The following is a 12,243-nucleotide window of genomic DNA, read 5'->3' as shown; positions in this document are numbered from 1 at the left end:
AAGGTAGTGCAAGTATTTGAGTGAAAATTGGTTGCCTACCATTTAAGATTTTAATTCCAACCTTTAAATACAGAATTCAGATGTAGAAATAGTGACTAAAGCTTCAAGTCAAAGCCATGGGCTCTCTTAATTCAGTGTATATTCTTCCATTGTGGTAAAGTAACATAGCATAAATTTTTTGTGTTAACCTTTAAATTTTTTAAAATTTTACATATATGTCAGTGACCTGCTTTCCACAGCATAAGATGTCAGATCCCCTGGAACCAGAGTCACTCATATGGGTAACTGAGACTTGAACCCAGGTTCTTTGTAAGGTTCTCTGTAAGTTAATGCTTTTAACCTCTTAGCCATCTCTCCAGCATCTTATTTTAACCTTTTAAGTGTATAATCCAGTATATTCACAATATTATGCAAATGTAATCCCTCATTTTAAGAATTACTTCTTTGGAGGTGGTGGGTTTTGTTTCTTAACCATAATATCTAGTGGCTAAACACCTGTCTGAAATGAAAATAAGAAATTCAGATAACAGAGTCCAGCAATTTAAGCTCACTTATCAGTGTTAATACTCTTCCAGCACTACTGTGATTTGCGATATCTTTAAAGCACATTCATTGTGTTTGTCTTGTAGAGAATGTGCTGATTACAGAGGATTTATTTTGTGTTGGTATGCATTGATCTTCCTTCCTCAGTCTGTATTTATAATGTCTTTGTATTTGTTAACAACTTTTCAAACCTTTCTTTCTATGTTTCATTTCTCTTTTAATATTATAGGCAGTGTTCCGCCTGATTTATAAGCTATTATAGATTACTTAATTGCTTCATAGCATTTAATGTTAGTGGTTAACATTACTTGAGATGCCTGTGGATATTCAGAGTATTCCACAATTCCCCAAGTATAAGCTCTGATCTAGAGAATACCTCAGAAATGTTGTATTTCCTTTTTAAATTGTTCCTTGAGACTAAATTAAACTACTAAGTCAGAGTTGAGGCCGTTTTTACTGGTAAGTTAATTTTCCTAAACTGTGTGAATTTAAATGTCCATCAGCAATATATTTCCAGTTAGCTTTTAAAATATTACATAGTAAAGTATGCATAACTAGAACCAACTTGTGACATGTTCATTTTACTTACATAAAGTCTTCAAGGTCCATCAATGTTATATCATGTGCCGAAAGTTTTCTTTTGTTAAGGGTATATTCCACTTTTTGGGGTGTGTGTGTGACTTGAGTTGTCCACCTTTGACTTTTGTGAACGATACTGCCTTGGAAATTGCTTTCAAGTAGTTAAATCTTTTTTACATTCTTTAATTTTTTAGAAGTAGAGTTGTCACAGCACACCATAGTTCCATGACTGTTTTTCAGGAACCACTACATTGTTTTCCACAAATACCTGTGCTATTTTATACACACATAGTATCACAAGGGTTTTTGTCGTTTTGTTTTAATTGCACCATTCCTCAGTATGTGTAAAGTGCCAACTCATTATAGCTTTGATTTGAATTTCCTTAATGATTAATCTTTTCATGTTCTCACTGAACACTTGTAAATCTTTGTAAAAATTTGTATTTGAATCTGCATTTAGTTTTTTGTTTGGTTGGTTTTGGTTTTGAGGCAGTGTTACTATATATTATTATATACATACAATTGCTATGAGTTCAGGCTGGCCTTGAATTCACCATCCCTCTGCCTCAACCAGTACACCATTCACACTGGCTTTATACATCTTTAATGGGTCGTGGTTGATTTGATAAACAATTGTTTTTATTGGTGACAAGAAAGTAGCTTTATCTTAATTTTTCTTAAGTCTCTGTTAGTATTCATTGTCTTCTATCTGCTTGATTTTAAAGATTTTTTACCTCATATTTCATTTGTAATTTTGAGTTAATTTGTTTACAGTAATATAATTTTGTTAGAAAATCTATTTTCTGTGCATATTCTGTACTACTTCTGAAAATAATCAAGCCAGGCAGTAATTGAGTATAAATATTAAAGTGCTTCTGTACTTTTCCCTCCACTTTTGCCAGAGTATATCTGGCACATAAAGGATCCAGTGGTACTGAGTTAATGACTTCACAGGAACAGTAGGCAGGTTATTTACCATTCTCAGTAGCAGTGTTTTAATAGTATGTATTATTTTAAATGATACAGATTCTATTTGGAAATTTTTTTAAATCTTTTCCCTCTGGATTTGTAAACATTTGCATGATGAGCTAATTTTTTATTTTAATGTAAAAGGGGAAAATAATCAGATACCTTCTAGATGCTAGGAAAGTTTTGTGCAACCTGTATAAAACAAGAGTGTCATTAAACGGTGTGTGATTGTCTTTATTGATGCATTGTAAAGAACAGCCATCCTTAACCATAGACACTAGCCATAGACATTGTAAGTTGATGTTGTAATTGTTGCTGAAATAGTCATGGGACACTTTTGTTACTTAACCAACTAAAGTAATACCTTAATAATTTTCCCACTTATTATTATGTGGAGAACTATAATTTATCTTTATGGTACAACCTTTCTGTTTGTTTTGCTTTTATTTGATGTTTTTTTCCTGATTTTTTGTCATTGATGATTTTAGCCCACAGAAGCTGTTCCTCCCTCCTCTCCCACTGTCCCTGTGACCCCTGCCCTGCCAGTCCCTGCTGAGAGTACTGTCGTCCTGTCCACCGCACCACAGGTTTTTATTGGTTTCTTTTTTCTTTATAAATATTTGAGTTCAATGCTTTATTTGTATTCTTTTAAGACTGTGGAAGTATTTTTTTTCCAGTAGGTATATTAATTTGCTTTGACTTCAGTTGAGATTAAGCTAGGCTTAACATTAGCCATTTTACCAGGTAGTCTATGAAATGGAGTGCATCCCAAGCTCGTCATATTAACCCTCTGGATGTTTGTTAATATGCCTTTGTGCTTGCCACTATGTTCAAAGTAAGTTTTATATTTTGTTTTTATAAACTTATCTAATTTCTGAATACAATGGTCCTGTCATTTTGCCAGGTCAACTCTTCTATGGCACTGTTTTTCAGTGTATACTTGTCTTTGGAAATATTCAGCCTTTTGGTATTGGTTAAACCCCATGCATTATATTTATTGAGGTGGATTGTATCTCAATTACATGAAAACTTGTGTGTAGAGACAGGGCCTTGTGCAGTCCTTGTTGGCCTTGGATCCTGGTCCTCCTCCTGCTGCCCCTCCCTGAGTGCTAGGACATAGATGAGTGCCATGATGATCTGTTTCTGTGTGAGCTGCTTACAAAATCTTTGTGACTTGTGTAAATACTGCCCCAAACTAAAATCTATTTTCTAAAAGTTTATGGAACAGTAAGAAAAAACATAATTCTTTATGTTTAGAATCATTAGTTTTAAGGAGTGATTTGTTGACATTTTTATTGCCTTTGAAACAAAGTTATTCAGTCAAATTAATAGTAAGTGTATTAAGTATAGTATTGATGGTTTGAGAGCTTCCAGTATTTCGCATAATGTAAGTAAATGCATAGATATGTTAGTGACATAAATCTAGGTAGGTAAACAAGCCCCATTGAAAGGGAAATGAGAGCAATTGTTACTCACATTTTAAGGCTTCCCTTATGCTAAAAACTGAAAATCAGTCAATGCAGCCATACTGAGATTCTAGGAAAAATCATAAGTAGTATATTGAGATATACGTATTGTAATGACTGAATTATACTAATATCATGACTTTGGAGTCTTCACCTTCTGTGAAAATCATTAAGAATTTGTCATTATGAAACTATCATGAATTGAATAGGTAAATCGAGATACCTATTATTTTCATATTGCAAAGAGTGAGCAGTCAGCAATCTAAAAGTTGTTGTACCATGGTAAAGATGAATGTGTTTTTAAAGGTCTAGTGGTTTGACATTTTTCAAAAGAATATTTGAAAGCTTATTTTACTTGCTCCTTTTTTTTAATGTTAAAATAGTTTGCTAGAATCCCTCGAAATTTTGTACAGGTCTCTGCTGTTTTTTAATTGGGAGCCTGTCCTCCTTCAGGTTTCTTTCATTTATTTACTCAGTGTCCCAAACTTAGCATTCACTATTAATGTAAATTGTAGAAACAGTCATAATCTTGGAGTTAAAAAATAAAAGTTTATGTTAGTCTGACTTGTTTTCAACTCATTCCGATTACTTAATACTGTGTGACTGGATAGTTTTACTTCATAGTGATGAATTCTGTTAGCTAACCTGTATTACTAGAGTAGTAGTCTTAGTTCTGACTTGAGAAGTTTTGCAGTGATTAGGAGCCTAATACTAGAAGAGGTATGGTTCCAAGGACTGATTTCAATTCCCAGCGGAAAAGAGACCAGGTGTTACCTGTACAGTACCATTGCATGTAATTCCCTCTTACTATCTGTTTAACTTTTTCTTTTCTCTTTGAGAGAGAAAACAAATGAACAGATTTAAAAGTCAGAGCAGCCAGGTATGGTGGTACACACCTTTAATCCCAGCACTGAGGAGGCAGAGGTAGGTGGATCTCTGTGAGTTCATGGCCGGTGTGGTCATCCATAGCGAGCAGGCCTGTATAGAGACTGTCTCAAAACACAAGCAAAATCAGTGAGGCTACACATATAAGAAAAGGAATATCTTCAGTTATAACCACTACTGATGTCCTTAGATTACTATGAGAAAAGCTGATGGGTTTGTCTCATTTTTTAACATAAATATTGTCCCCGTTATTAAGTATAACATGTTTATTGTAAAATTAATAGAACTTAAATGTTTCTTCCCAGCTAAGTTCTGAAACATACTCTTAAGGAATGTGTAATGTGGGCTAAAAAGCTAACCCACCAATTAAAAGCAGGTGCTGCTCTGAGAAGACCCACGTTCAGTTCCCAGCACTGAGGCCAGGTGGCTCACAACCTCCTTTAACTCCAGCTCTAGGGGATTTGATACCCTTTTCTAGCCTCTATAGGCACTTGATTCACAAATAACACACACTTAAAAAAAATAAATTAACTCTTCATTGTTTAGCCTTCATCAGAGAAGCTTCTTCTTGCAGCTGGGATTTTAGCACAGAGAGCCACAACTGGACAATGCAGACAGTGAGAGACCACAAAGCACTCAGCCTTACATGGCATGCCTTCATCAAACCCTCCCCTGGAGGCTCAGAGATCAAAGCCGAAGAGGAGGCAGGCAATTGTAAAAGCCAGACATGATGGATGACTCAGACAGTCTTGTAGATACAATAGGACTGCTGCACACATGAATTCAGAGACTGTGACATCATGCACAGATACAAGCCAGTTGATACATGCTGGGAGAGAGAAAATCTGTTTTCTCCAACATAGTGACACTGGGTATATTAACCACACTCCAGGGTAGGTCCCATGCTCAGGAGTAGTTGACTTTTTGTCATTATGGTTTGGTGCTTTTTGTCTTTTGGATCTGTGTTTCTTCTGGGGTTGTTGGATTTTTAAATTCTGTTCTGTTTCTTTTGAGCGAGGGAAAAAAAAACACATGAAATTGGATAGGTGAAGATCTGGGAGAAGAACTTAGGGGAAAGAATATGATCCAAATACATTGCATGAAAAAATTTTAGATATTTTAAAAATGTAATATAAAATAAATCTTTAAAAGAATGTATAACCAAGTTTGCCCTTTTAATGGTATTTTATTTTTATAAGAATCAGGGTGTAAAGAAATAGAAGTCAGGGCTACTACCAAAGGCAAGCTGGGGAGGAAAGGATTGATTTGGCTTATACATCCACACCATAGTTCATTACTGAAGGAAGTCAGTACAGGAACTCAGACAAGGCACAGACCTGGAGGCAGAGGCTGATGCAGAGGCCCTGGAGGGATTCTACCTACTGGCTTGCTTCTTGTGGCTGGCTCAGCATGCCTTCTTGTAGAACCCAGGACCACCAGCCCACAGGTGGCACTACCACAATGGGCCCTCCCCATCAATCACTAATTAAGAAAATGCCCTACATGCCGCCCCCATCTTACAGAGCCATTTTTTTAACTGATGTTCCTTTCTCTCAGATGACTTTAGTTTGTGTCATATTGACATAAAACTATCCAGCACAGAAGCAGAAGGTAAACGATTGAGAGTTTAGTTGTCTTTGTAACACGAACAGGTCACTTCTCAATGTTATACTCTCCTTATCTGTAAGGGAGAGATTACACCATCACATTTCCCCAGTAAGTTTGAGGATCAGGCAAACCTGATCCAAAGAAAGTAAGATATATAGATGGGGAATTTTTTTTAAGACTGTCAGACAGACACCACAGTGCATTGCTATGCTACTAACACTGGGAAGGCACAGGTGGGCAAATCACAGTGAGTTAAAAGCCAGCCTGGTCTACAAAGTAAGTTCTAGACAGACCAGAGAAACCATCCACATACAGATTTTATACACACACACAGTGTACTACTACCCAGTTGTTTCAAGTACCTGTACACCATCTTGAGAGATACTCCTAGGGATCATGGGGACTTAATGTATATAGTAATACTATAATTGACTTCCTGCAAGAGCCTATATAACTATAGAGGAGAAAAGTTAGCAATTAATTTCATTATTGAGTAAAGTCATTACATTAGTGGTATAATGACCTCAGGACCTTTTGACAAGCGTATTGTGTCTTAAATTATTATATCAGTAATATTGTCTGATCTGATGTTTTTATTTTATGGGTATCTTAAATAAATAGCATTTATGTAATTATCTGGATTAAATTTTTTTGTAATTATATACTGACACTTGACTAAAGTTCCTTTATTTTATTGCTTTCTAGGTTTTTTTTTAATATTGGTTTGTATTTTCAAATCACTTCAGGTTTATTTGTTTGTTTTGTTTTATTTTGTTTTTCGAGACAGGGTTTCTCTGTGAAGCTTTGGAGCCTATCCTGGCAGTCTCTCTGTGGACCAGGCTGTCCTCAAACTCACAGAGATCTGCCTGCCTCTGCCTTCCAAGTGCTGGAATTAAAGGCATGCACCACCAACGCCCAGCTCACTTCAGGTTTATAAAGTTGTAAAATGGTACAAAGATGTTTCATACTTTTACCTAGATCCTCTGTTGTTAACACTGAACTATGTCTGCTGTATAACTTCTCTATCATCACCGTTATTAATCAGTTAGGAGTTCTGTGAAGTTTTATAATTTAGTATAGCAGCAGCCATTATTACTTTATTGATGATGAAATAGAACAGTAAAATGAACTTTCTTTAGCTGTTACTATTAACCAGGGCCAATTCATTACTGGCTTGTCAGTTCCTTTTTCTGAAATGTCTTTGCTATTGTACTATCTCTTCCTCTAGTGATTTATAGGGCTTTCTTGTCTAAGTTGGAACACATATGATGCTGTATGTGTTAATAATAATAATAATAATAGGTAAACATGTGTGTAACTTTCTACTGTTTATGACGTTTCCTTTATGTTACTTCTCTGACCCTCACACAGTCCTCTTGGATAAAGAGTTTGAATATTCTGGTTACTATATCACAGAATGACTATGAGATAGAGATCTTAGATCAGGTCTTGACATATAGTGTCTTTAAGTGAGATGTAGGAAGTGGGTTTTTCTTTTCCCATCTAAAATAATAAGAAAACAGAAAGCAGGGGCTACTTGGGACAAGAGGTAAAGTGGAATAAGTGACCTTGCTTACAAGGAAGCAACAAGCACTCAAAAGAATCTCTGAAATGTATTTTAGGTGTTTAGTGTAACTATGTAAAACTAGGTTATTTTCTATAGCTATACTTTCTGCCTTCTGTCAGAAGTAGCCTGTTCTTTATCTTTGCTGGTAGCATAGCTTTAAGTTTGGTGGTAGGATACTGTATCTATCTGTATTGTGTATATATCTTCCAAATTCACTGAAATTGTGCTCCTCCATTCTTTCCTGTCACTTTAAATTGGAGAAATATAAAATACTATTTCAACAAGTACCATGTCTATATCTTGATAGAAAATTTTAAGTTGATAATTTATATATCCATAGATGTTTTCATTTCCTACCTTACAGATTTCTCTTAGATATCTTACCATTATTTTAGGTACCAAAACTTGAGGTAATCAGACCATTTTGCCCCTTGAGCTTCCTGTCTTTAAACTGTACTTCAACTTTTATGACATTTTAATAATTATGTGTTTAATAATTTATAAAATAGGGTAAAACAAAAACTAACTCATTAGAACTGGCAAAAAAAAAAATCAAAGGGGAAAAGAGCCCAAGAGAAGAATCAGACCCACTCATTCACACATACTAAAATCCCATAAAAACACTAAGCTGGAAGCTATAATATATACACAGAGGACCTGGTGCAGACTCCTGCAGGCCCTGTGCATTTCACCTCAGTCTCTGTGAGTTCCTATGAGCTTCCATGTTGATTTAGAGGGCCTTGTTTTCATCGTGTCATCCATCCTCTCTGGCCCTTACACTCTTTGTGTTCCTCCTCTGGGATTCTCTGAGCCCTGAAGAGAGATTTGATGGAGTCATCCCATTTAGCACTGAGTGTTCCAAGGTCTCTGACTCTGTTGTGACATATTTTAAATTGCTAGGGTTTCTTATGTCATGATGGATTTATCTACCAGATGCTAGTTTGATTTAAATTTTTAATTAATCCTTAATGTGAACATTCATGTATTTTTCTTCAGTTTCATATTTTTTTGAGGTTTCCCTTCAGGAATGGTCACTGTTGTAATTTTTTTCTTTTTTTCTTTTTCTTTTTATTCTTTTTTTTGGTTTTACGAGACAGGGTTTCTCTGTTTTGGAGGCTGTCAGTCCAGCCTGGCCTCGTACTCACAGAGATCCGCCTGCCTCTGCCTCCCGAGTGCTGGGATTAAAGGCGTGCGCCACCAGCGCCCGGCCACTGTTGTAATTTTTAAAAAGCGACTCAAGAGAGAAAGATGCCATGCAACATAGTTCAAGCAGAGGGGGTTTTTATTAAGGGATAAGGATCGTAAAAGGGGAAAAGGGAGGGACAAGTCCACCCTCAGGGACAGGAGCAGTGGGAAAGAGGAAATGGGAGGCATAGGAGGTGGGCTGGGCCCTTTTAAAAGGGAACATATTGAATAGGCACTGATGGTCCTCTTAGTGGCAGCAGCTGAGGGGGTATCTTGTCAGAACGCCAAAAGCATGCCAGTACAAATGCTTTAAATTTTAGCTATATCTATAGACAACTTACTCAGCATTGTTTAATTTTTAGGTAAATATAAGACTGTAGTGTATGTACATATTTTAATATTAGAAATTATTAGAATAAAAAGCAAAACATCTACAATGATGAATTGATGCTGACAGGTAACATTGTAATAATTATGGTTAATATATTAATAAATTATGGAAATTAGATTTCTGTAAATACCTACCTGTCACATGATTGCTACAGATAAGTAGGAGGAAACCAAATGGCTTTCTTTACACAATGGTTGAACAATATAATTTCTTTTTTAACTTTGAATAGCCTGTTTTCTTCTCTGAAATTGCTTAGGCAGAATACAGTGAAGCTCTGTCATGAGTAAGGTAAAAACTATCAGCCTGAATAATCTCATTATGCCACTGAGAAATTAGTCATTTCGACTGTCTGTAAAATCTCAGATGTCTCTAAGTGTTGCTTAGTAGTACTTGACAGATAGAGTATCTATCATGTTTGATGTCACTAAGTTGTCAGAGATGGTAAGACCATTTAGGAATTCATGTTGTCTTTGTAGATAATGAAATATTATCTATTTATTGTAAACTGTTCTTCTTATACATGTAGCACAAACTGAGACTGTTTTGTTTATGCATTTTATATATATGATCATTCCGATAAATAGTTGACTGACAACAGTGTATCATTTGAAGCTCAAGCTGTTTTTGAACTCAACCCTGTGGGAGGATTACAAGACTGTGTCTTCCCCACTGGCTCAAATATTCACATTTTAAAGTAACTTACCCAAAACTGGACATGGTGATTTATGCTTGTAATCCTAGCATTTGGAAGACTGAGGTAGGAGCATTGCTGTGAACTTGAGGCCAGCCAGGGTTACAAAAAGAATGCCAGATCTTGGAGTATACTGTGATGCTCTGCTATAGTAAATTATTTTGTGGGTGGTCTAGCAAAGAGTAGGAATTTCTGCCCAAAATATTCTAGGTCTTTACATGGAGAAATATTCTAAATTTTTCAATTTGTGTTTGTTTCAAGGGAATTCTTTTTTTCAACATTCAAACAATTCATTATTGACACAATTTTTTTCTGGGTTGATAAAATGGTTGGTATCTTTGGGATTGTTGGAAATAAAATAACTGGGTTTCCTTGAAAAGTTGTTTTGTTTGTTTTACTAAAGAGTGCTACTTGGCTTAGAGAAGAGTGGTGGGCTTCTTTTCAAATCTTAAATGTATACCTGTTTTCATAGAAATGGAGTCTTAGGAGCTGGAGAGACACTCTATGGTTAAGGTACTTGCCAAGCAAGTACGGGGACCAGAGTTCAGATCCCCAGAGCCCATTAGGATTGTGGTGGATGTACATCCTGCCTGTAATTTGGGCCTTCTGGAATTTAGAGGTAGAATGGGAAGGGGAAGGATCCCTAGAGCAAGCTAAGTAGCTAGACAGGGTTTTGGTCAGAGAACATGCCTCAAAGAATGAGGTTTAATAGTAGAGGAGGATGATTCCAGACATTAACTTCAGGCCTCCATGTGCATGTGTTCACGTGTGTGTCACATATACATAAATGTGCATAAACACACATAAGACAATAGGAAAGGGGAAACAGTAGCATCTTATTTCTCAAAAAGCACACCTAGTTACAACTGTTTATGTCTCATTTTCTCTCACTTGGCTGTACTGTTTAATGCATCTCACCTGAATGTGTTTAGTATGTCAAAAGCTCAAGTAAAATAATAATAACCTTAGCGATAATAAGCCAATTCAATCCAGCACCTGGGAGGCTGCATCAGAAGTCTCACAAGTCAAGCCTAGGCTGGACTACAGAGCAATACCTGATTCAAAAAAAAAAAAGTTAGCATCCAGTCTTTATTAACATGTTAATATTTGGAACAAGATAATGTAGCCTGTTGGTTTCCTTGTTATACTAACACTTTACAATTCTTTCTTTACAGGCAAATCCTCCTCCAGTGCTAGTCAACACAGACAGCTTAGAGACACCAACTTATGTAAGTTCTGTTTCATCACCAGATTTAACTAATTCTGCCTTTTCTTGTTCAATTTGATGTAGTCAAAAAGACCACAGCATTAATTTCTATAATTAATTTCTATAATACCTTTTACTTAAGACTTTCTACCACTGCAAACCTGATCATCACGATGGCACACACTTGAAATTCTGGCCTTTGGTAAGCAGGGGCAGATAGATGATCAGGAGTTTAAGGCCAGCCTTGGGCTACATGAGACCCTATCTCAAAAAAAATTTGTTGCTACTGACATACAATATATCTATAATTGATAGTAAATAAAATCATACTATCTTGTTTTAGTTGAGTTGCTATAGTAAATGAAACAGTACTACCTTGTTTTAGGATTTACACAAAGTAGAAATTTATGTTTTAATTTTGAGTTTATAACTTTCACTAAATGCTTTTGCATACTTAATAATTTAGAGGGTGGGCTATAGTTATTATTTCATGTGTATGAGTATTTGACTGGATGTATGTCTCTGCACTGTATGTGTGCAGTGCCCATGAATGCTACAAGAGTGCACCAGATCCCTGGGGCTGGAATTACAGATGCAAACCTCCATGTGGGTGCTAGGAATTGAACCCAAGTCTTCTGGAAGAGCAGCCAGTGATCTTAGCTGCTGCGCCATCACTCTAGCCCAACTCATAATGACTTTGCATAGTTACTTGTATAATCACGATAATTTTAGAATTTCAATTACGTGATCAGTTTTTTAGTAGTGCCAGTCCATGTATGGTGCCACCCACCATACCTCTCCAGTTATACCTCTCCAGAAATACCCTTATAAACATACCCTGAGGTATGTTTCCTAGGTGCCTTCAGATTCAATAAAACTGACAGTGGAAATGAACCATCAGTGACCTACTGATCATTCAGAGATATGTTTCTGTATGTACAAGTACATAATCAAAATATATTGAAATAAGCGTAGCTTCTAGCCATTCATGAGTGTGCATATTGGCACACCTATCATCACAGCTCATACCAGGTAGAAGCAGGATCAGGAGGTTGGGCTCAGTTTACAGCAAGCTTGAGGGCAATCTGGGCTACATGAGAGCCTGTCTTTTAAAAGGGGGTTTTAAAGTCTTGAGCAAATAAATAACTAAAA

General features: G+C 36.1%; 1 protein-coding gene across 22 annotated transcripts in view; it reads left to right on the top strand.

Moving 5' to 3' along the window:
- Dlg1 (discs large MAGUK scaffold protein 1) overlaps positions 1-12,243 on the top strand; it is a 190,025-nt gene that overhangs the window by 96,489 nt on the left and 81,293 nt on the right. For 13 of the 22 annotated variants that reach the window (XM_040750948.1, XM_005071568.4, XM_040750950.1 and 10 more), the window contains 2 exons: positions 2,580-2,678; positions 11,060-11,113. In XM_040750948.1, coding sequence (XP_040606882.1) covers positions 2,580-2,678; positions 11,060-11,113 — 153 coding nt within the window. The remainder of the gene's footprint in view (positions 1-2,579; positions 2,679-11,059; positions 11,114-12,243) is intronic. The other 9 variants (XM_005071570.4, XM_040750953.1, XM_040750952.1 and 6 more) reach the window with 1 other exon arrangement.

The sequence above is a fragment of the Mesocricetus auratus genome, unplaced genomic scaffold (assembly GCF_017639785.1).
Source record: "Mesocricetus auratus isolate SY011 unplaced genomic scaffold, BCM_Maur_2.0 Super-Scaffold_100008, whole genome shotgun sequence".
Lineage (NCBI taxonomy): Eukaryota > Metazoa > Chordata > Mammalia > Rodentia > Cricetidae > Mesocricetus > Mesocricetus auratus.
Note: the sequence above shows the minus strand (reverse complement) of the source record. Positions and strands in the feature narration are given on the sequence as shown.